At 29.0% G+C, this 26504-nt stretch overlaps 1 protein-coding gene across 4 annotated transcripts in view; it reads left to right on the top strand.

Moving 5' to 3' along the window:
- The window catches only part of LOC107438721 (potassium channel subfamily T member 2), a 497563-nt gene that overhangs the window by 385186 nt on the left and 85873 nt on the right, over positions 1-26504 (top strand). For all 4 annotated transcript variants that reach the window (XM_071179918.1, XM_071179919.1, XM_043041898.2 and 1 more), the window contains 2 exons: positions 10637-10720; positions 20151-20245. In XM_071179918.1, the coding sequence (XP_071036019.1) occupies positions 10637-10720; positions 20151-20245 (179 nt within the window). The remainder of the gene's footprint in view (positions 1-10636; positions 10721-20150; positions 20246-26504) is intronic.

Raw genomic sequence — 26504 nt, 5'->3', positions numbered from 1 at the left:
AAGGATAATAAATATTGTTTCTTGCAGACGATTTTCTTGTACAGCAAAACAAAAAATAAATAAATTCTTTTTCTCGCATTTAATTTGTTAAGGATCTGTCATCATAAGACGCGACATTTTTAGTGGTCCAATCAAATCCAATGTTCTTGCAAATTCATATAGCTGTTTATTTTCAAAAACAAATGTTCTCCTTATTTATCAAAATATATTGCCAAGTTAAGGATTCCAGTAAGACTACAAAACCAAGACCCATTTTAATAGTTCTGTGATATATATCGTAAAAATATAGCAGGTATAAAATTTCTGCATGACGAGTTTAACTTTTAAATGCTTTTATATTGACTATTCAGGAATGGTCTTTTGTGAACTTGCAACTGGGTATAGATACGTGATTAGATTAAGATTTTTAAAAGTGAAAGCAAAATAATTCTGCCAAATTTGCAATGCCCATATTAAGGCCATTATTATCCCTGTTCTTTATCTGTACGAATATTTTTATTAATCACTCGTCCTAAAGGGCTTAAACTATAATTTTAAAAAAATCGAAGAATACTTTATATTTTACTTATTTCGAAATGAATCTGGACAATTATTATTCAGGAAACAAATTTTAATTATCCAGTTTTTTGCAAAATAAAAAAATCATGTATAAAGTATTAGATCTTTAAGTACGAGAAATAGCTAGAATTAAATCTCACAATGGCAAAAAGGAATAAAAATTAGTTAAGAAAACAATAAATGTTACAACAAAAAAATTAAAAATTACATTTAATCAAAAATTATATTTAATTTAATATTTCCTCTCATAATTTCACCTACCATTATAACTGTATGCTATACAATATTCATATATAAAAAATCACCGTAATTGGTGAGTGGTGAAAAATTAAACCTTCTCTTTGTACAAAAAATTGAGAACACTTCAAATGACAGAATATGTTTACACTACATTAATTTCAATAGTTCCTCTCCATTATATTTTCATAATTTAAATTTACAAGAAGTAGCTTTCTATTTTTCTCAAGTCGATCTGAAAACTTTGGGCTGAAATTTAACTTAAGCCTAAATTTCCATAATCGTATAGAGCTATAAGCATAATATATCTAAAGTCATTACTCTAAATGGTGAACCTATCAAAATCAATGTTAGTTCAGCCCAGCGAAACTAAAACATTTATGCATCCAAGTCTAGACGTCGGAAATAACATTTCATGATTCAAGAGATAAAGATTTTAAATTACTTTTTGGGAACATTAAGCGATATCAACTCTAAATAATCGTGAAAACATTAGAATATCATTTGAAGATCACAACTTTGAAATATTATTTTCTGAACTTGTAGTAAGGTTTGGCATGTCTAAATGGAATTTTAAACATGTAATATAAATAAAAAAATTTAAAGTCAATTCCTACTTCGGTCAACAAGGAAACATTTCATTTTAGTTACATTTTATTAAATAATTACAAATAATATGAATATGTATTGATAAATGACAGAATCACAATATTCAGCGGCGAAGTAGAAAGCGAATTCCCTTGCAATTTCCCATTTCCCTTTCTATATATGGTGTCGGACTATTAAAAAAAAAGGTGTTGGACTATTGAAAAAGAATTTGAAAAAGAAATTTCTTTCCAAAGATCTGCACGTTTCGCCACAGGCGGTATTTATTCCTAAATTTATATCCTGCTAATTATTTTATATGAGAGAAAACGTTTTTCTCCCATATAAAGCTAAAATTAATTCATGAATTAATGGAATCGGTGCTGCCATCTAGTGTGGCAGAAACTAGACGTCCAAATTAACATGACCAACGGTCTCTCACCCATTGTGGTGGTCCTGATAGAGCGGATATCTCTGGAGAATGCACTAGATCTGCTCATCGGCAAGACCGATTGTGCAGCTCATTGGAAATAAATAAAAAATAAAAAAATATTTGAAAGATCTGTATTAACATCAAGAGTCGTCCACTACAAGTTTAAAAAATGTATTTGAACTTGAGCCGATGAATATAAAAAGTATTTTAATAACGATTGAAAATGTGAACAAGATATATAAATATATATAGAAGTGTTTGAACTAAAGTGTGAACTAAAAGTAGGAATTAAATGAATGAATAGCACTTTAATTAAAACAGTAAATTATTGATAACTTTACAAAAATTAATTTGGTAAAAGTTGTTATTAACGTATTTTCTATTACTTAACAAGATATTCTTATCTTAATATAAATAACCTCTTAATTTTTTTTTGTTAACTTAATGGAATCTTGATATCTTTGTAATAGAATTTTCGTAGATGAAAGTTTGCTTCGATGGAATCTTGCAGTTAAAATTTAGATCACTTTCCTACTAGCTAGAGCACTCAAGTCAGCACTAAAGCAAATCTATTTTTGACAGCTACCAGCAGAACTTATTACGATATTACTGTCAAAGAGAATTTTAAGTCAATAAAAAATTTCCGACTACTTTAAGACTGGCTAGCGCATTCAAATTTAAACTGAAGCTCTATGCTGAAATTACAATACTATTTGCAATCATTTCACGATCATTACCAACAGAATTTATAATGCAGTTATTGCCAAAAAGAAACTCATCGCCTATCAAATTTCCGATCACTTTCTGGTTAACTAGAGTACTCACGTTATGAGAGTCCCTTCACGCCTGAGGACAATGTAAGCTTCAATCCTTTCCAAAACAATCATAATTAATCACCATATTATCGGCTTGTAAATATTTAGTCCACTTTCCGAAACACTAGAGTGTTTGAATCTGATCTGGAGATCTGAGTCTGATGACAAATTAAATAATATTTATTTCCTGGTAACTTTGTCACAAGCAAAATTTATAGATATATTATTTCTACAATAATTTTATAGTAAATCAAAATTTCAGCTACTGCCCGATTAGTAAGAGAGCTTGCATTTTAAATAGAGCTCTATGCTGGGTGACATCTCAAGTTTTCTGATCACTACATTAAGAGTTCAGAATCATATCACCAAAAAAGGAATTTGTCTTTATCTGAATTAGACATTCTTTAATCTGAATTAAACACTGTTAGATGGAAATTGTTGTGTCAATTATTTCTAGACCTATGTAATCATAGTTTAAATCGCCAAGTAAAATTCATCAGCAATCTGAATTTCGACCACTTTTCGACTACCTAGAGTGATTAAATTTCCAGAGGAGCTTTATGTCTGATGACAATAAGTAATAATTTTTTTTACTAGTTTAAACTAAAATTATTAACAAACGGAGAATTGTTATGCATTCCGACTTTATTTAAAAGGTACAAAATTAAAAATTAGAAAAGATTTACTTTTTGTCATTCTCAAAACGGTATGGGCTTAGTTTTCGTAATAAATCTCCTTTTCATCTTTTGAAAGTGATGCGCCTTACTTTTTTTCTTTCTGGTTTGTTAATCAAATCATTTTCGTTATTTTTTCTTCCACTTGAAGCGTTCCCTTGAATTTCTTAAGTAGTCATTATACATCAATTTCCATTTTAAATTGTGACCAACTTTCATAGAATTTCAATGTTTTTGTACTAATTGAATCTTTTAATTAAATAATTGTGTCATTAAATCCAGAAAATAAATTTCAGTAAAGAGAAAATGAATATTAACAACATTTTTCTTGTGTAACAATAATTAAGAATTTTAAAAAATACACTTTGGAAGAAAATCTAAAAACAGCACTCAATGAAATTCAGAGTGATATGATTTTTCACTATATAATGCAGTAACAACATTTTATTTTTTGAATAACAGCAATGAAAAATGAAAAAGAATACACTATGCAAGAAATTCTAAAAGCAACACTCAATAAAATGCAAAGTGACTTAATATCTTTAACCTAACTTCATGGAATATATCACTACTGAAACTATGTCTTTAATTTCAGTATAAACTCGAAATAACGTAACGCACTTTTTTAATTAATAATGCATGAGTAACTTATAAGAAAATGACATATATGTCTTCAAACATAAAAATAAATAAGCATTAAAATCGGGTATTATATGTAATTTATAATAAACCAATTTACATTTCTATAAAAATATACGATAACCAGTAAAAGTAAATATTCAGCAGTAAAAAAATCTGCAGTTAAAGAGCGTAGCTAGACATTTATGAATAAAAACCATAAACAGCAATAATGACAAATCACCATAATTAACATAATTAATTATAATTGGAAAATTAATAAACAGAAGACATTTCAGAATTTTCCTTGTGGCTATGGTATCAATATTTAGTTACGTTACGATTCGGTTTTTCTTTCCCCGGGCAAGAGATAAAGAAACTACGCCAAAGTACAGCAAATTGTTGATGTACAGATTAACCTCTTTAATTATATAAAAATGCAATTAATTTTTAGTTTTTTTGCAAAATTTTCTCCACAAAATAAATTTTTAGAGAAAGAACTAACATTTTCTCAAAAATTAACGATTTATTCGGCATAAAATAACAAATAACTTGATTAGATTAAAGTAATAAAGTAATAAAAAAGGACAAATTGAGCTATAATTTTTTAAAATCTAATTATTTCACAAAATTAATAATTTTTTAACATTTTATTTGTGTATAAAAGATATACTTTGAACAGCTTGGAATAATTTTAAGAATTAAGGAAAAGAATATGAACACAAAAGTATGAGATTCCTCTAGAAAGAAGTACCTTATCGATCACACTATGTTAAGTCCACGAGAAAAAGTTTCTTTCGTCTTGCTTGTAAATTTTGGCTCTCGACCAATTAGAGAATGTTATACATATGTCTTAACGCTCTAACGAAGTTCGATGGAAGTAACTCACTCTAATCTAACTTCGTGAGATAAAAATTAGATATCAGGAACTCTAGTTTTCATTTATTCCAACAACAACCAACCAAAAAAACACATTATTGAAATAAGCCGAATTGCGAAAATAAACTTTTGGAATATTCCTTTTGCTACGTTTACATTCCGTAGTTCAAAAAAATAAAAGAACACACATGTATGAAAATTATTTCCCCAGAACAATTAGAAATGTGAAATAATAGGAAAATTCAACACGTAATATTTACAATTAAAAACAAGAAAAAAACGGTATATTTCATAAGTAATAAAAGCCATTGTTAATTTTTATTTATTTATATAGTTTAATATGTAGCAATGTTTAATGTTTTATATGTATTTATATGTAACAAAATGTTAATTTTTATTTATATTGTAAACATAAAGGCATCTGTTTAACATATTGTGCTAAATTTTGTCTCTTGATACCTAACCTGACTCGGTTTTAAAACTATAAACATTAGCATAAAATTATTTCTAATTGAGATAAACTTTCTTTATCTAAGTTACAATATTCTTTTCACCGAGTAAAATTTTGTCAATTTTTTAACATATAAAAGAGATATGAAAAAAGTCGTTTTTGCTTAGGCGAGTAATCAAATAAACAGTAAAGATGAATATCAGTAATTCTGCTTGATAAATACAAAATAATCAGAGGGGAAGGATTTAATGTTAACTGTTGTCGTATTGAGGCTGCGTGGAGAACGTAGAAGATAGGCTGACAATTGTCGTTGCGCTTAACGTATTATGTTTATCAGAGACAATGTGAATGAATATTATTGTGAGGCTATCGAGGGAATACTAAGGAGCCTGTCGTTGGTAGAAGGGGCGAAATTCTAGTTAGTTTGAATGCCTAACAGTTTTCGTTTTAGTAGAATTCTTAGGCCCTTCCTCTCTAGACCAAACTCATTTCGAAAAGATCAAATGATGTAATTCGTATACTTTTTTGTATTTAATAAATCATTCACTGTATTAAAGAAAGATTGGATTTTAATACCAGATTAAACAATTTTAAATTTGTAAGATCTGTAAAATTTAGTCCTTCGATTTTTTTAAATTAAATGGACATTTTTTAAACTTAGATGGTTTATATACAACGAACATCTTTTTTTTTCTCAGATTAAACTCTTTACAACACATTCGCAATAACTATTAACATTCACAATGAAGAAAGGTATACGACATTGCATGCATTGATTTATAAATTGTTATTCTAAACGGCATTTTCAACGGCACAACTACAGTCTTCAAAAAAAAAATAATAACAAAAAGGAACTACAGCTTTTAATTAGTTCAAGCAATCCCTTCATACTTATAAGGTTTTAGATACTTAAATATTCCTCCACGAAAAATGCCTTCGAATGGCTTTCAATGAAAATCAATACAAAAACAATGAACAAACACAATTTTTTCGAATTTTCTTAGCGAAATAAGAAACTGCGAAATCTTTCGCATTTTTCAAACCTTGTACATGGAATTAGAAAATATAAATAGGGAGTTCGCATATTTGTAACATGGCTAATAAAAAATAAAAAGTAATATTGGTAATAATTAAGGGTGTTCGTTAATGCAGTATTGCATCTAGCTCTGTTTAATAAAAAGAAAATTTAAAACAAGTAATTCGCATATTTTTATCGTAGTTTTATAACATTTTACTCTCTTATTCCATTAAAAATTATTAATTTAAAAAAATCATTTGAATAGTGAAATATATTGTATTCATTTCTATCTATTCAAAAAAGCGCAGTTTCCCCCAAAAACAAGTTAATATCTTAGACATTATTAAAAGTAAAGAGTATGATTGTCTTTCATGTATTGCAACATCTCTACCCTCACTTCGGAGTTTGAATCACGTATTCTACAAATTGCAAAAAAAGAACAGATTTTCGGAAATCAAAGCAGAATCCACCTTTGAAATTAGATATAAATACGAAATTAAATTAATAACCTAATAAATTAATATGTTGAATTAAAATTTTAAAGCACGCAATTTTCAATGGGAAATAACTGTTTTGGTTATTAGAATTACAAAATATAAATTTATTATAATAAGTTTTTGTACATTCAAATTTTCAATTGAAAAAGATATTTTCAGAACTCCTTTCTTTTGTTTCTGGACATCCTAATGTTTTCACTTTTTAATCTTCAAAAAACAATAACTAATAATTTATTTACGCTAGCAGAATTTAACTGCATTTCTATCCTCATACAATAGATATGTGTAAAACATTTCGAAATATTTTGGCTAACAACACCATACTCCAAACACGTTATTTGGACCGAGCAGCACACCACATATAACTAATGAATACAACTATCACATATGCTTAAACCAATTATCTTGTGACAAAATGTCATTCATAGCAGTCATTAATAACTTCATTTGCTCTGTTCAGACTGGTAAAGCTAATTTCAATGAACATGATTTTGAAGATTATGGAATTAATAGAACATGATTTCGCTTCATTCAAAATGACGTTGCATATTAGAATGCTCATTTGAGGGTTATCTTGCACAATAATTATTACTAAGCCATTACTTTTGAAAATTATTCAAATTTAGGAATGAATAATTCATATTTAATCGCAGCTTAAATTATGAAAGTTGTTAACATGTGAAATCCTAATTCAAGTTTTAAATCTTAAAATATGTTATTGGGGCTTTTGTTATTAATCTATTTATAGCATTTCTTTCAATGTCAATTAATTCAGACGCATGTAATAATATTATTTAATTTTGAACTAACGTGACGTGTTGTGAAAATGAACAGAAAAATTGTTTTAACGTTTAAAAATGGCATCGATTGCATGAACCATGCTTACGTTCGAGCTGAGTCATGTTATCGGATAACCAAGTTCACGAATAATCCATTTGTATAATGTTATGACTCAAACAATCCAAAAACACATTTATACTATTAATATCATTTATATCATTATTGTAAATAGCATCGGTTGCCTAAACCGTTTACGTTACATTTATATCATTATTGTAAAAATGAACACAAAAATTGTTTTAACGTTTAAAAATAGCATCGGTTGCATGAACCATGTTTACGCTCGAGTTGAGTCATGTTATCGTATAACCAAGTTCACGAATAATCCATTTGTATAATGTTATGACTCAAACTATCCAAAAGCACATTTATATTATTTATATCATTATTGTAAGTAGCATCGGTTGCATGAACCGTTTACGTTACATTTATATCATTATTGTAAAAATAAACAGAAAATTTTTTTGAACGTTTAAAAATAGCATCGGTTGCATGAACCATGTTTACGTTCGAGTTGAGACATGTTATCGGATAACCAAGTTCACGAATAATCCATTTGTATAATGTTATGGCTCTAACAATCCAAAAGCATATTTATATTATTTATATCATTTATATCATTATTGTAAACAGCAACGGTTGCATAAACCGTTTACGTTACATTTATATCATTATTGTAAAAATGAACAGAAAAATTGTTTTAGCGTTTAAAAATAGCATCGGTTGCATGAACCATGTTTACGCTCGAGTTGAATCATGTTATCGTATAACCAAGTTCTCGAATAATCCATTTGCATAATGTTATGACTCAAACAATCCAAAAGCACAAATTTATTATTTATATCATTTATATCATTATTGTAAATAGCATCGGTTGCCTAAACCGTTTACGTTACATTTATATCATTATTGTAAAAATGAACAGAAAAATTGTTTTAACGTTTAAAAATAGCATCGGTTGCATGAACCATGTTTGCGCTCGAGTTGAGTCATGTTATCGTATAACCAAGTTCACGAATAATTCATTTGCATAATGTTATGACTCAAACAATCCAAAAGCACAAATTTATTATTTATATCATTTATATCATTATTGTAAATAGCATCGGTTGCCTAAACCGTTTACGTTACATTTATATCATTATTGTAAAAATGAACAGAAAAATTGTTTTAACGTTTAAAAATAGCATCGGTTGCATGAACCATGTTTGCGCTCGAGTTGAGTCATGTTATCGTATAACCAAGTTCACGAATAATNAAACTTGGGAGCCACGTAAGGGAATTATATATAGTATTAGATTTTGAGCTAACGTTACGTGTTGTGAAAATGAACAGAAGAATTGTTTCAACGTTTAAAAATAGCATCGATTGCGTGAACCACGTTTACGTTCAAGTTGAGTCATGTTATCGTATAACCAAGCTCACGAAAAATCCATTATGACTCAAACAATCCAAAAGCAAATTTACATTATGCATAAAACTCAAATATAATATACCAAATACTATTTTAATGTATGTACAGTGCTCCAAAAAACCCGGACCACCTTAAATAACTTTTGATCGATCCAATGATCGGATCTTCACATTTAAGGTTAAATGGTTCAAGGAGGTGACCTCAAATATGATAATTAATTAGTGCAAACGATAGTTTAAGCTGCAAAATCCGACACAAAAATGTACTCTCTCTGAATAAACATACCTTTTTTCAACGGGTTTCGATTTCTTACTCCTAAAATATAAGGGATAATGGGAAATATGGTCCCCATAGTTTGATCTGGAGAGCGATCCAAAGTTTAGACCCCTTAATGTTAATTTTACTTTTTGCATAATTCGCCATATCTCTAAGTAAATTAAAAAGTTTACACATTTATAAAATCCAGTTATACAAAGATAAATACATGCAGAAAATAAATTTTAATAAATATCTACTGTTTTGTTTAGTAAAATTCGAAAAAAATTGAATTCTAAGGTTAACGATTTTTTATAAAAATTTTAAAGCATCTAATTTTTCACGGTAAAATACAAAATTTGAGCGAAATCGGTTTTATAGTTCCTGAGAAATTGCATTTTTAAATTTCGAAAAAAATAGTTATGTCTATTCATAAAAAGTACGTTTTTGTGTCTGATTTCGTAACTAAAAATATCGTCTGCACTAATTCAAATCACCCTTTGAACCATTAAGAATGAATGCGAACATCCAATCATTAGATCAACTATTATTCAATGTTATCCATTTTTTTTCCTTATTTTTTACTGCAAAAAGGGGTTTCTCAAATTTGAGTAAGTTTGTATTAACAAAACTCCGAAAATATTATAGTTGAATTTGAAAATCCCTTGTATTCATAATTGAAACAGAAAATACTTATTTTTGAGCTAACCGGTAATAGTTCTCAAAAGTGATGAAGTAGAAATGAGATAGATGTTCGTTGGCTGTCAGCAGGATTTGAACCGAGGACCTCCAGTTACGTAGATGGATGCTCAAACCACCAAGTCCAGGGAGAGTAACAAAGCTTTATATACATTCCTTTCGCTCAAAATTTTTTAAGATATAGAAAAATAAGCAAAAAGAAAAAGTAAAATATTCTCCTGACTAAGCTTTTGGGACAATATTTTCGAAATCGCAATAACTATATACCATGACATTCTGATTATCATTGAAATTGATAATAAGTATGTCATGATGCATAATTGTGGCGATCACTATATAAAGCTCCCTAACTCTCCCTGGACTAAGATAACGGTTAGAGCGTCCTACTACGAACCTGGAGGTGTTTGATTGGAATCCTACTATCTGCTAAGCAGTATCTCTCTCACACATTTCTCCCTTTAAATCACTTTTGAGACGATGCATTTTGCTTAAAAATTAGGTATATTCTGTTTCATTTTTGAATACGTGGTTTTTCTTAATTCGACTCCTATTTGTTGCGGAACTGTTTTGACATATTTTTGATCAATTTTGAGAAACCCTTTTTTACTGTTTTAATATTTACTCATATATGCTTATTTATATTGATATGCACCCCTTTTTCAGTTATGCTGGTCCCCACTGCGAAACCTGTTTATTCCTGGTTTCCTCAACTGTTGGCTAGCGAAACACGCATTAGAAAATATGTTTGTAAGTAATTTTAGTTCGTACATATTAGTATTCAACTGTACGAATTATAGTGCGGCGTTCAGGAGAACTCCCCCAGACATTAGTCTCGCGTCGTGGCGGGTACCATGGTTACGAGGAAAAGTCACTTTGAATAGGGGTGTAGGGTGAATAGTTTTGTCTTAATCTTTGCTTAAGTCAGCGGGAGTAAACCAATCAGCACCTTCATTCATCCATTGCACCCTCATTAGAAATGTGCTCTCCCTTATTACCATACCAGCAGACAGCCCCAGACTTTTAGTCAAGGAATTCTCCTCAAAGCCGCATAATAAACTCCAGCCAATTTGACCTAGTTAAATATGAGAAATGTTTGAACTTGCCTTTTGTAAAATGTGTCGTTGGAGTTGGTAGGGGACGAAATAAAGAATGTTTACAGGGGTCTGTCTAGGTTTTTCTTAAAAGTACCTATTTTGTGAAAATTTTGACATAATTTCTGAAAAATTAAAAATTATATTAAAAAATTAACACAAAAATATGGATTTATCNAATTCTTCAGTGTCGAAACGCAAGATAAGAATTGAGAAAACCGGAAGGCTCTGAAGAAAATGAAAATAAGGGAAAAATGGTTAAATAAATAGGGTATTATGAATAAGCTTGATCGAGATAATCAAACAAAGGAGGGGAGATTAGAAAAAACTCATGTGGGGGTAGGATTTAAACCTGGAGTGGATAAGTTATAAGAATTGAAATAAAACGGTTTTCCAATGCGAGATTGATCATTAATTAAATAACTAGAATTTATCAAAATATAAAATGATTCTCAGAATTCAAGTTCAGCTTAAAAAAATCAGTATTGAATGCTTTTTGTAGTAGTAAAATCACAAACTTATGATTAACCTCTTCAGTTAGAATATTTGTACAGTTTCAATATATCCCCTTAATTTGAAATATGCTCAATAACTTCAAGATATCTCCTTTAGTCGGAAGATGCCTTAAGGCTTTAAAATATGCTCTTAAAGCAATAGCGTCTTCAGCATTAAATAAAAACAAAATGTCATGATTCTGATGATTAATAGTTAAGTTAATATGAACTAAGATTCATGTCCCACGGTACACCGGAGGCTAGGTCAGAAAAAGTAAGAAATCCGAATAAATCGTGCAGGGGAAGCCCGTCTAATTTACCGATTATGAACATATCTTTCTCGCTAATTAAGCCTTATTTTAAAGATATATTTAACTTTCCCAATATACGCAAGACCACACTGTCAAATAATTTGGTAAACAACCCAGCTATTAACATCAACAATGAACTTTGGGATTGGTAAAATTTACTTTGTTTATTGGAATCAAAACGACTAAAGGGAAGGAGTTCTTCTTTGAGTAAACTACTATTGGAACAAATTTAGATGCAAGATAAACAAGCATGCGAACAGTAGCTATCTTTTAATTAGGGGGATGGTTATGAGAAGTTATGAGAAAGCAAAGAAACTGTAAACGGTTTCTGATAAATAGTAAAATCGATAAATTTTACTCCGACACTGAGAGTGATTCTTGATTGATTAAAACTAATTGTATCTTTTCTTGTGCTTTCGTTTTGTCATGTCTTAATTTTTATGCAAGTCTGAATAACGATGAAGATGCCAAATGTATGCCAAATTCTTTAAGTATTACGCGCTTTATTTTCTATTGAGTATCATTCCGAAAAAATCAGGTGCATGAGTTGATAACCCTTATCTATTTTATTATTCTATAACAAAATTAATTGATTTGATATTTTGAAATAACTTATTTAAAATTCAAAAAGTTATCACATTCAAGAAAAAATTTATTATAATTTATTTCACTATATTAAAAATTCCGAAAGGCAGCCGATGCCGCCATCACTGTTTTCGATGTTCAACTTCAAGTAACGTTTTATTTTGCTGCACAATACTATAAGACCTAGAAACTTGAAATTATTCAGGTGTGTAGTGCGTCAAAGAAAAAAATGAACCAACATGAATAACTTTTGATCTAATGATCGGATCTTCACGTTCTATGACTCAATCTTAATGGATCGAGAAGGTGACCTTAAATATGCTAATTAATAAATGCAGACGATATTTGAAGATACGAAATCAGACACAAAAACGCACTTTCTCTGAATAAACATACCTTTTTTGCTCCATGGATTCGGATTTCTGACCCCCAAAATATAGGGGGAAGTCGCAATCTGAGAGGTATGGTCCCAATAATTTGGTCAGATAAGTGATCCAAAGTTTGAACCTTTTAATGTTAATTTTACTGTTTGTGTAATTCACCACATCTCGAAAACTCTTTAAGCGAATTGAAATATTTTTGCACACAATTATAAAATTCGTTCACTCAAATATAATTCCATGCAAAAAGTAACTTTTAGTAAATATTTATTATTTTATGAAATGATAGTCGAAAATATTTTGAATTGTAAGGTATACAATTTTTTACATTATTTTAAAGTATATAATTTTACATGGCAAAATAAAAAATTTAGCAAAATTAGTTGAATAGTTCCAGAGAAATCGAATTTTAAAAAAAATCGTATAGTTAAAATTCGAATTTGCAGGAACTATTCAACCGCGTTAGCTAAAATTTAGTATTTTGCCGCACAAAATTCCATACTTAAAATTGATGTAAAAAATTGTATACCTCATGATTCAAAATTTTTTGGACTATTTCCTTATAAAAAAAAGAATTAATATTTATTAAAATTTATTTCTTGCATGGAATTATCTTTAGATAAACTGATTTTATAATTTTGTGCAAATTTTTTTTTAATTCACTTAAAAAGTTCCTGAGATATCGTGATATATCGTGATATACGCAAAAAGTGAAATTACCATTAAGAGAGGACCAAACTTCGGATCACTCTCCTGACCAAACTATACTGACCATACTTCCCAGATTGCGGTTATCGCTGGGGGAAATCCGGGAAATCCAGAAATCCGAGTCGGTAGAAAAAAAGGTATGCTTATTGAGAGAAAGTACGTTTTATTGTCTGATTTCGTAACTTTAAATGTCGTCAATAACAATTAACTAGCATATTTGAAGTCACACAACCGAACCATTAAGATTGACTCCTGGAACGTAAAGTTCCAATCATTTTAGATCAAAAGCTATTCAGGGTCATCCATTTTTTTTTTGCGTATTTTACAAGGAGTTTGATAAAATAAAAAAATACGTGTTTTGATTATTAGTTCGGGAATTATTAGCTGTTAAACTGAAGTAATAAAAAGAACCATGTTGGTTGATCTAATGCCGCTGAAATGCAACGACAGAGTTGAAATCTGACGTGCTTGCAGGTTTATTTTCAATTATAAACTTAACAAGATATCTTTCGTTTTTTTTTTACTTGCTTTTTTTTAAATTTCCATTTGTTTGAAAAATATTGCAACTTTATGTGGTTTTTTTTAAATAATTATTATTTATCCATTGTTGTAGAAAAATTTACCTCTCACTCGATTTTCAGTTTAGAAGCTCATACTTGACAAAAGCAACGAAAAAATTGATAAATAAAAACAAATAAGACAGACATATGTTGCCAGACATAAAACATAAAATCTATCCTAAAATTTTTAAAAATATAAAGACTGATAATAGATTTAAAAAAGTATCCATAAAAGCTGATTCTGAGAAAAAACGAATTTGAACACAAACAGTAACCGTTTTTTTTCACACCATGACTAATTTTTATAGTGTAACATCTCTTGGAAGTCAATTTAAATCAATTTTCCATGTTATTTATTCACCAATACTTATTAATCCTCAAAACGCACAAGTTTCTGACACAATCACAATTTTTGTAAAAAATAGATATAAACTGTTCTACACTCTTGATCTGCAATGATTCAAAAAAGGGGGACGGTGAGAAAAGCAAACAGGACGCTCCTCAAAGCTTTATAAAAAGAATTCGATCATTTGACTCAACAATGACAGATTAAATCTTAAAAGTTACGTCAAATATTCCCTTCAAATTGCTCGAATTTTGAAATAATAGAACCAACATTTTAAAGTTCTACTCTGCTGGCTGTTCTTAAACTTTCTCTCCCCATCAATAATTATTGAAATTATCATAAAAGCCTTATCGTGACTTCAACTTCAATCACCAATCATAGACTTTGTGTGAACAAAACCGGGAGAAAATATTCTTTTATTTCCTGATGTTTAAATGGTTCAAAGAATTTTTTTCGCTTCAGAAGCAAAAGTTAAAGAAAAACATTAAAAAACATAAATAAAACAGTAAAGTTTTGAGATTCCATTGTTGTTCTTAATAGCATCAAACGGAAAAGATAAAGATTATTATAAATAATCATAAGAGCAGAAATTTCTGAACCGAATGAATTACTTCATGCGAGAATCTCAGGAAAGCGATGAATTATTTCTCTTCTTTATAATGGTTATCTCTTTACATTCAGTTCATTATCTTTAAATTTCCTTATATTTCCCTTCAATTTCCTTGGAAAGATTAAACATACATAATGCTTTGAAATTTTTAAAAAAAAGATATTTTTATATTGTTATTGTAGCGAAGTAAATAAAGTAACTTGAATACGTAAATGAAATATGTAAATTTAATATAGATACCAAAACATACTTAAGCTAATTATCTTAATCATTTCTTTAATTTTAATTAGAAATTTTTCACAAGATTTCGTTAGTAAAATTTTGTTAGGTTCACCAAAATTTTAAATCTAAAAAATCTACCACCTCTCTAATTTTTAGCAATTAAAAAAGCACTTTACTGATAAGAAAAATTTCGCATACTCACGATCGGCGAAATCTGTATAAAACCGAGATTTTGTTTTAAACGCTCAGCGCAAATATTACCTATTGGTCATACAGAATGCTACGTTAAATTTAAAAACTCCCTATTGGCGGATAAATTTTCTGAGTCACTGTTTCCACATTATTCAAACCCAAGTTTTATATGGTATTAATTGCTTCATGAAAGTGTAACGTGTTAACCAAGCAACCTTATAGTCTTTTACGATACTCAGAAGACAAAGGCATTCTCAATTGACGCTAAAATATAATATCTATAATTGAATCATTTTATATAGCAAAAATTTCGTCTATCTTTATAATGTGCTAATGGTACTTTAAAAAAACTAAATAAGTTTTAAAACTGCGTAGAACTGTAAACATAACTCAAAAACAACTCAACATATAAAAACAACTCAGCATAATCAACCCAATTTTTTTATTAATAGTAGTGGCAGTATTACATTTAGTTTTATAGTATTCAGTTTAAGATGTCACATCTATTTCGTGCTGCTATTATTATTAATAATACTTGTCGTGATAGTAATATTTCTAGAAATATATACTAGCTGCCTTAGGCGACCAGCTTGCTCAACTTTAAAAATTATCCTGTATACAACGTATAAACTTTGATGGTAGCCAAGCCGAATACACAGCATAACTGTATTTAAATGTATTATTTCTTAAGCACCACCTCCAAACCTAACATTTAATTAGTTTTTATCAATACATTAACCAAATATGTTAACCGTCTAGCGGTTGTCGCGATGGTACTCACATGGAATTACTTTGATTTCAGTTTTCAAGTGATGTCTTCAATATTGTCAAATTTTTCTGCATTGAATTTTAGTAATAATTAAAAATCTGTCCAATAGCCATTCAATCACATTAACCACCGTAAGTATGAGTTTCGAAAATTTCAGCATAGTAGGCAGCAGACGTGTTAAAGTTATTTCCATCTCTCTTGTGAGATAAGGTAGAAAAAGAAAACGCACTCAAACACGCTTTCTCGCGCACTTCTCGAACTTCTTCATCCCGAATTTGAGCATATATATATANTGGCACTTTGAAAAGACTAAATTAGTTTTAAAGCTGCATAGAACTGTAAACATTTATGTAAACAACTGAACATAATCAACCCAAATATATTATTTCTAATAGTTGTTGTCAATTTACGTCGCACTAGAGCTGCACAATGGGCTATTGGCGACGGTCTGGGAAAAATCCCGGAGGATGATCCGAAGACATGCCCTCACAATTTTGATCCTCTGTGGAGGGGATGGCACCCCAGCTTCGGTAGCCCAACGACCTGCGCTCGAAGTCGAGCACTTTGTTAATAGTAGTAGTAGTAGTAATAGTAGTGGCAGTATTACATTTAGTTTTATAGTATTCGGTTTAAGATGTCATACCTATTTCGTTCTGCTATAATTATCAATAATACTTGTCGTAATAGTAATAGTTCTATTAATATGTACTATCTGCCTTCGGCGACCTGCTTGCTCAACTTTAAAAATTATCTTGTATACAACGATTAATCTTTGATGGTAACCAAGCCGAATGCTCATCATAACTGTATTTAAATGTATTATTTCTTAAGCGCCACCTCCAAACCTAACATTTAATTAGTTTTTATCAATATATTAAGCAAATATATTAACCGTCTAGCGGTTGTCGCGGTGATACTCGCACGGAATTACTTTGATTTCAGTTTTAACTGTTTTCAAGTGATGTCTTCAATATTGTCAAATTTTTTCTGTATTGAATTTTAGTAATAATTAAAAATCTGTCTAATAGCCATTCAGTCACATTAACCACCGTAAGTATTAGTTTCGAAAATTTCAGCATAGTAGGCAGCAGACGTGTTAAAATTATTTACATCTCTCTTGTGAGATAAGGTGGAAAAAGAAAACACACTCAATCACGCTTTCTCGCGCTCTTCTCGAACATCTTCATCCTTAATTTGAGTATATATATATATATATAAAACATAATAAAGACCAAAAGGCTAGTTATTAGTTTTTTATTATATTAATTATTATTATACTAATTATATTTACTAATTAGTTTTCTTATTTACTAAGGAGCTGCAAGTACATAGAACTTATAAAATAGGTTAAAAATAAGGTATAAAATAGGTATAAAATAGGTTAAGAAAACAAGGAAAAAGATATAAATAATTTTTAAAGAAGAAAAAAATTATTGAAAATGTTTTTTAAAAAGTAATAACAATTTTTTAAATTTTTAAAATTTAAAAGAAAAAAATTTAAAATAAAATAAGGGAAAGATATAATCTCATCATCAGCTCACACGATTATATCTTTAAAAAACAGTGCTTTCTAATATTGTATAAATATAACCAAGGCAAAACATATTAATACAATAGTGTGAGGTGCACCAAAAAATTGAAACGAAATAGAACTAATAAGGCAAAAAATATAAATTAAAAATGAAAAATGCTAAATAATGCAATCAAGCAAAAATAGAGAATAAAAATTCAGGAAAATACAGAATAAAACTCAGAATTTAATCTATAAAGTAGTGAATTCAAATTTACTTACACTTACAGGCATTTGAAAAATGATTTAAAATGTTTTCGCAACAAGTTTGCCAGATTACAAAATATGAACATAGAAGCGTAAATAGAGAATGAAGTTTAATTAACTAAGGGTGCGTTCTTACTGCACCGTCTTTGTTTGAAATTTCTTCAGCCATTTTAGAAAGGATCAAAAATAAATCGAAATAATTACTTCGCATTTAAGTTTTTCTTTTTAATGGAAAATTATTCTAAATAAATATTTAACGTATTACTAGCTATTCAACTCTACTTAAATTATTACTTCAAACAACAAAATGAATCGAAATAAAAACTTCAGGTATTCGCGATCGCAACGAACTATAGGGGGCGTTGTTGTATGAGACGCTTACCTGCAAATTTTGTCAAGATTATATTACACATCATTATTTTAATTTCAAGATTAATGAACAAAGCCTAAATTAATTTAAATTTGATTAAAAATTTAAAATACTAAAGTTTATTAAAAGATGACAAATGATTTTTATGGAAAATTGCCTTTACGTTCGTTCTTTTTTAATTGCGATTTTTTGAATTCTTCGTGTTCAAAAACTTTTTAATCGATACAATTTTATTGGAACCAAGGCTCGAAGAAACTCAGAAATTTTACCCGTCCCCGATGACGGCTTGTTCAACAATGTACCCTCCTCCTTTGAAACTAACCCGTAGCTTCGAAATAAATAAAAATATAATTTTCTCTTATTTATTGAAAACATTTATATAAATTGCACAATGAATTAGTAGTTACTAGGATTGCAAGTACTAGGATTATATTATACAGTAATAAAGGAAATACTAGGTTACTAATAGTAACCTAGTATTTCTTTTATGAAATAGCTTATTTCTTTTATGAAATAATTTAAATGACAAAGGTCAAGTTATCTGGAAAGTCAATTTATCCGAGGGTACTGCGTTTCTTAAATGAATCAAATATGACGTTTGCCAGTTCCACAATCGAGCCAATGATTTACAGAGGTTTCTGCACAGAAATCTGAAAGGGGTTTTCCATTTATGTTTTTGTTCATAATTGCGTTTAACGCTTCTTGTTTAAGACCATTGCACAATGTGTTTTTTTGTAAGTTCATTGCTTAAAAGCCCCTTCAACCACTGCAGTACTCCCAGACAGAGAAAACATCAATTCTAATAACAAAAATTGAAAAAGTATCACGAACATTAACGGGAAAATGGCCGTCAGCGCGGACGTCGGATTCGAGAAATTCGTTTTCCGCGGGGAATTTTTGATCGCCGAGAATGGGCGGACGGGCGGTTTTTAGAGCCCTGATTAGATCAATTTCTAAGAAATTGCGGTTAAATCAATCTTTATATAGTTTAATGTCTTATTCTTATTGATATTCCAAAAAAATATTGAAGTAAGTTTTGAGAAATTGGCTATGTGTACAGAGAAAAAAAAATCTTTTTCGATTTTGATTTGTACCTTTTAGCAATATTCCAATCAATAATCAATCAACATTGTAAGCAATTTTTGAGAAATCAGCTTATATGCTGTGAAAAAAATTCCATATGAATTTTGATGATGCATTTTTATTGACATTGCAACCATAAGTCTGACTGAACTTGATNGGAATTTTTCTTCAAATGTTTGGCGTGTTCTGTTCCTGAAAGATTTACTAATATTCTGGAGATTTTTTTCAAGTTCTTCGGCCTTTTCCTTAGGGAAATTTTGTTTCTTATTTGCTGCTAAAAAATGGCGTCTGATTCAGTCAATGACTTTGATGGAACTAAATGAAAACGTGATAAATTAATGTCCGATATTTACAGGCTCCCGCTAGACGGCGTACTCGAGCGTTGCGATCGCGAATAACTAATTTTTAGCACTGTTTAATTTATATGCTTAAGGCAACCTAAAGAAATAAATAATAACTATAGTTTGCCAACAGATAGAGAAAAACCCGAGTTTATGGTGCCAAGTAAGAGAGAGAAAATAGATAGATATAGATTGTTAAATATTTATTTCTAATTGCTTATTTATTAAACATGCTTATTTCTAATTGCTTATTTATTATACCTTATTTATTAAACATGGAAAAAAATCGATTCTGAGGTTCTTGAAAGTTAATTAAAAAAATAATGTTTCATTTTTAGAATGATCTTCATAGGGCCATGCAGAGGTCCCAATCCGCCCTTTCCCAAAGACTGATGATACTTTCAGCAACACTTTTGTGCCTCATTTTCACAAGGTAAATACAATTTTCAATTATTTTTAAAGTAATTAAGGTATGTTTTGACTTTTGCAAAAGACTTTAAAGCATCATACTTTGCAGCAGCAATTTGAAAGAAGTAGTTTTGATAAAGAAACAGAAAGAACAATCAAATTTTGACTATCGTAATGTTACTTTTTTTCTTTACGGTTTTAAAAGTGTGCGAATCAAAAACCTCTTGCTCGCAATCTTCGAAATCGTTTATACAAACATAGTTTTGCCGATGAAGAATTCACTATTGTTCGTAATTTTTTTATAATTTAGTTAATATTTTCAAAAAAAAAACTATGTTTATACCTTTAAAAACTACGTAACTGTGAAGTTCGGGTAAAATAAAAACAAACAAAAACCTTATATTTATGAGTCAAATTAAAATAGCTAAGGAAATCACTTTGTTATTAATGGTATTAATACTTCAATTCACGCAATTAAGATAGATTTTCTGCATCATAACGATTTTTAAAACTAGTCACCGTCTTATTAGGTTGCCATTTTTCTACGTTATATTTGAATATGTATGAGTGATTAACAAATTGCATATTTATGATCTACTAGAAGACGATATGTACTACCTCAACGTGTATTTTGAGAGTTCTTGGATCAAATATTTAAATGATTGTTATGTCAATTAAATCTAAGAACACTATTAACGAAATTATATCTCTAGAATCCTTTACGTTCTTCAATAAACAACCCGCTTTTAATATTTTAGGTATTTAACTAGCTATAACACACTAACTTTGAGTGACAAATAAGTGACAAAAAGCATGCTAAAAATGATAATAAATTTTAATTGAATAACTGTTAAACGAGAATTTCTGTTGAAGGAATTCCAGGTGCTCGAAGTTTCGACACTAGTTAGAAAACACTAGAAGTGCACTAGTTATCTTGTATCCATGTCCAAAACTAATCATTTTTTGTTTTTACAGCTATATGCACTATTTTTTCTATAACTAACAAATTACGAATGAAACTACAAATCAGCTTAACACCTTAAAGAGATTTCTATTGATTTCATGAAAGCTAAATATTATAGAACATTAAATAACAGATTTACACAGAAGAAAGGAAGACTGCAATAAATTTACAACTTAAAAAATATTTCAAATGAAAAGTGAAACCTGCAACCCAATTATCTGTTGCTATACGAAAACTACAAGAATCTCCCACGTACTCGAATTCAAATTGCATACTGCCCTAAAAACTTTCTCTTCTGTTCGATAATTCTAAAATATTGGCTATTATTTTCTGCAAGAAAGATTTCTTCGAAAACAACTTCAGTTTGATGAGGTTATAAAATATCTCAGTCTCTCTTGGGATTCAAAATAGATTTAGTGACTGGATTTATTGCTAAGTTGCGTGTATCATACCTGAAAAACAAGTCCTTCATTTGTGTTGACGTTTCAATCTCAATTTCTGTTCTCTAAAAAAAAAGATAATGCTTAATAGATATGTTAAAAAGACAGAACTCTCTGTCTATTTTGAACTTAAATAATTTATTTATTTATGAATTCATTTCATCACTCGTATAGTGATTTGTTAACAAAAATGGCAATAATCCTACAACAAAATATGGTAATAATCCTGCAAAATGGCAATAATCCTGCAATAAAAATATCGTTGTCTCTCTTGGGATTCAAAATAGATTTAGTGACTGGATTTATTACTAAGTTGCATGTATCATACCTGAAAAACAACTCTTTCATTTGTGTTGACGTTTCAATATTAATTTCTGTTTTCTAAAAAAAATAATGCTTAATAGATGTGTTAAGAAGACAGCACTCTCTATCTATTTTGAACTCAAATAATTCATTTATGTATGAATTCATTTCATCACTCGTATAGTGATTTGTTAACATAAACGGCAATAATCCTGCAACAAAATATGGTAATAATCCTGCAAAATGGCAATAATCCTGCAATAAAAATATCGTAGTCTCTCTTGGGATTCAAAATAGATTTAGTGACTGGATTTAGTACTGATTTACATGTATCATACCTGAGAAACATTTCTTTCATTTGAGTTGCCATTTAAATCCGAATTTCCATTTTCCAAAAACAGCCAATGCTAAATAGATATGTTATAATATCTATCAGTAATCAGCAAATAATATCTATTATGAACTCAAATAATTCATTTATTTATGTACTCATTTCATCTCACGGATAATCATTTGTTCAAAAAATGACTATTATCCTTTATTGTTTTTTTTTTATATTTCAAAATAATTTAAAATATTCATTCCCATTTTAAAATTGTTTTTGTCAAAAATTGTTCGTCTAAACAATATATACCCTTTTTTAACATTGTGTGAAATATTGAAACAAACGTAGCTAGCTGACGGGCTTTCTGATTGAAACTAACGCGCATATTTTATCAACAAAAATATAGATCAGAGTATTTTCAACAGCAGCAAGAGTGCATTTATGATTAGGGATGTATCAGAATCGTAATCACCTACTTGTTGCCAAAAGCTGTTAATTCAACAATCTATAACCAGGATTCGCTTATCTGCTTGCGCTTATCTTTTAAACCATTCCAACTACAATAGTACTTAAACTATGATTCATTTATGATTATGGGTATTTTATGTCAGCGTTGCAGATAAGAGTGGTTCATCCACCAGTCCATAACCAATAATTGAAACTGAGTCATGTGAATGTCTTATGTTTTAAGCCATTTCCACAGCACTGTGGGACAATTAATAATTCCTTTTCTTAAAGATATTTTATGCCAGAATTGTAGTCAATCTATGGCCAATTGTGGTTCATCCACTAATCCATAACCAGGTTTTCGAACTGAATCATGTGAATCAAACCAATGCTTTATTGTTTAAGCCATTTTAATAGCAATATAGGACTTTAACTCATTTTATTAAGGAAATTTTATGCTATCATTGTAATCAGTTTGCAAATTGTAATCAGTTTGTGGCTCAGAACGATCGATCCATTAATCCATGAGAAGGATTTGAAACTAAATTATATCCTTAGAATCAGCGCTTTAGCTTTTAAACCATTTTATTGGCAATAGTACTTTAACCATGGTATATTTATGGTTTGGTGTATTTTATGTCAGTATTGTAGTCAGTCGAAGGCCAAAAGCGGTTCCTCCGCCATTACAGAAACTGGATTTAGAATTGAGTCATGAGAATATAACAACTGATTTATGTTTTAAGCAATTTCAATAGCCATAAAGAACTTAAACAATAATTCATTTTATTAGGAATATTTTATGTCAGCATTGTCATCAGTCCATGACCAAAAGTGGTTCACCAACCAGTCCATACCATAACCAGGATTTCGAACTAAGTCATAGGAATAGAAGCAGTTATTTATGTTTTAAGCCATTTCATCAGCAATATAAGTCTTTAAACATAATTTAATTTCACTAGGGATATTTTATATAAAAACTGCACCATCTTTTACACCATTATAATAGCAATAGTACAGGGTTGCGAACCCCTCTAAAATTCATTCTACTAATTGAGTTTTGATGAAACTTAGTATATACGTTATATGAACACTGAGAAAATGATTTCTGAAATAAGAAGTAGTTTAATTTTGGGAACCAGGAGGAATTATGCTATTTTTTTCAGTGCAGAAATCTTTTTCTCATAGTCCATTAGACATATATATATCAAGTTTCATCAAACTCCGATAGGCGAAACGGATTCTAAGGGTCTCTGAATAGGCTCACTGTACCTTGTAACCACCCTGTACTTCTGAAGTTCTTTTCGCATCCCTATTTTTTTTTAAAATTAACTATTGCAAAGTAGTATTTGTCATTTAAATTTTATTTTCGATACATCTTTAAATATATAAGTTTATCGATCCGAAAAATATATTCTAATTGCATTTAATTTGTTTTAATTAGCTTATAAATAAATAAAAAAACTTTATATCGCCTAATTGTACATAAAAAACAACTATTCTTTTAAAACAATAAAATATCCTCTTCACAAAAAAACCAACTTCTGTAATCGATTACATGATTAGCCTTCTTCAATTTTCGTAAATAATTAGCAGCCACTACCTACCAGCATCGATTTGCTAAGAGCGACATAGTCTAGAAAATCCACATTCTTCTTCCTCTACCTCTTCTCAATGCTTGGAGAAATGTAATTTTATTGCTAGGATATTATATTCTCTTCAAGCAAAGAACTAAGACACCATCTGGCATTAGCGAAAAATGTGTCAGCATGTTTGAAAATTTAACAACAATCCAGATGTTTGTAGAAATTAAAGTTTTCTTCGAATTTAAGAGAGTTCTTTTACATAAATTGTTGACTCAGATGTGAGTTTGCGATTGATTCGATGTTTCTTGTAAAAGTATTCGACAGTCGTCCGGGAAAAGTTTTTAGAAATAATTTGATTTGTTTATTGATTTTTTGACTTTTCGTGCTGTTGAAATGCATTTTTATTTTTATTTTGTTGCCTTTTGTTGATGAAGAAATGCTTTTGATTATTTCTGAAAAGTACTTTTCGCTAAAAGTAAAAAAAGGTACAGTCACTTAGCTAAAATGTTGTGTTAGAGGTTTTAAAACTTTTTAAGCTAACGATAAAGTGAATAGTCACACAAAAGATTTTACAATATATAATGAGTTATATTTGGCATAGTTGAATTTATAACATTTAGTTTGAATATTGATTTATTTAAACCATCAAAAACGAATAGTTTAAAGCTTTTAGCAAATGAATTGTGGTAATGAAAGCTTTTAAAACTGAAATCAAATTAGTGGACTATAAAAGTACAATAAAAAAGTTTCACATTAAAATAATAGATCAGTAGATGCAGAATAATTCGCTTCTTTAATTAATACTTTAACTGTTTATTCCAAACATAATTGGAGATCCAAATTAATTGTACCAAAAATAATTCTTAACGGTATTGGGTATCAAATTAAGTATATTTCATTAAAAGTACTAATAAATATTACTTATACGATATTAATATAATATATGTAATTAATATTATTATTTGTAATTAACATTAGTAAATTGTATGCAAATAATAAAAAGTATCAATAAATTTACTAAAATTTAAGTAAGACATCTTGTCTGATTAAAGCAAGAAGTTGATGTTTAAAACAATTAAATCTTCTTTAAATACTTTTCTTAACTCAGAAATTTGAACATTAACTTCAATTTTGCCAAACTTTCATTTGACCCACGCACCTGCAATTATTTTAACTCTTCAATTTTCAAAATGATTAATTAAATTATCCTTTCAAATTTTCTCTTTAAATAAATGAAAGAAACAACAAAACGAGGGATTAATTTCTTTGAAACTTAAGACGTTTCCGTTTTTTTTTTAAATTTGATTTTACAAAATAAAACAAGAACTCTTTCATTAAAAGCTTTTTCAAATTTGATAAATCACTTTGTTGAATCGACGATATATGCTTTGACAAGTAAAATATGCTTTTTCTTTTTTTTTCGTATACAATGCATTAAATCAGCAACTAATGGTATCAATTCTACATAGAAACTTTTTTTAAAAACAATTATTTTAAAGAGAAAAATTAGAAAGGAAGCTGCTTGAGATAATCACTGAGAACATGAAACATAGCTGTTTAAGGCGCAATCGGGTGAAATAGAATATAAATATTACATCTTTTAATCGGTTTCTGTAAAGAAATGAGGAAAAAAAGAACAGGAAGATAAATGGTGAAACTGTTTCAAAAACAATAGAAGTAAAATTTCTTTTTTGAATAGAATACTTATGAAAGTGTGCTAAAAGATTACTAAATCATCTGTTTAATTCAGAGTTATTAAAAATTTTGTAAAACTGTAATAATCATGTTTTTTGAAATATTTTTGGAGTTATTTTAAACTTATTGTTTGCTGTAAATATTAATGAAATTCAATGCCATCCTCAGATATGTTTTTAAGTATTACAGTTAAGTATGTACATCGTTAACTTAAAGTTAAATATCACAGTTAATTAAGTAAAATAAGTTTGTAGTAATAAGGTAGTAAGCTTTTATATAAGGTAGTAAGCTTTTATATAAGGTAGTTAGCTTTGATATAAGGTAGTAAGCTTTTATATAAGGTAGTTAGCTTTGATATAAGGTAGTAAGCTTTTGTATTTTGCATTACCGACTTTAAGAGCTTTCGAAGTTCGTTATGTCATTCATTTTTTGTTTTCATGTGCTTGATGCTTACGTACCAAAACTCTTCGAAGAGTTTTGGAAAACTAACAGTTTTAATTGACTTCGTGTTTATTGTTTTAAAAATT

This window comes from Parasteatoda tepidariorum, chromosome 1, assembly GCF_043381705.1.
Source record: "Parasteatoda tepidariorum isolate YZ-2023 chromosome 1, CAS_Ptep_4.0, whole genome shotgun sequence".
NCBI classification, from domain to species: domain Eukaryota; kingdom Metazoa; phylum Arthropoda; class Arachnida; order Araneae; family Theridiidae; genus Parasteatoda; species Parasteatoda tepidariorum.
Note: the sequence above shows the minus strand (reverse complement) of the source record. Positions and strands in the feature narration are given on the sequence as shown.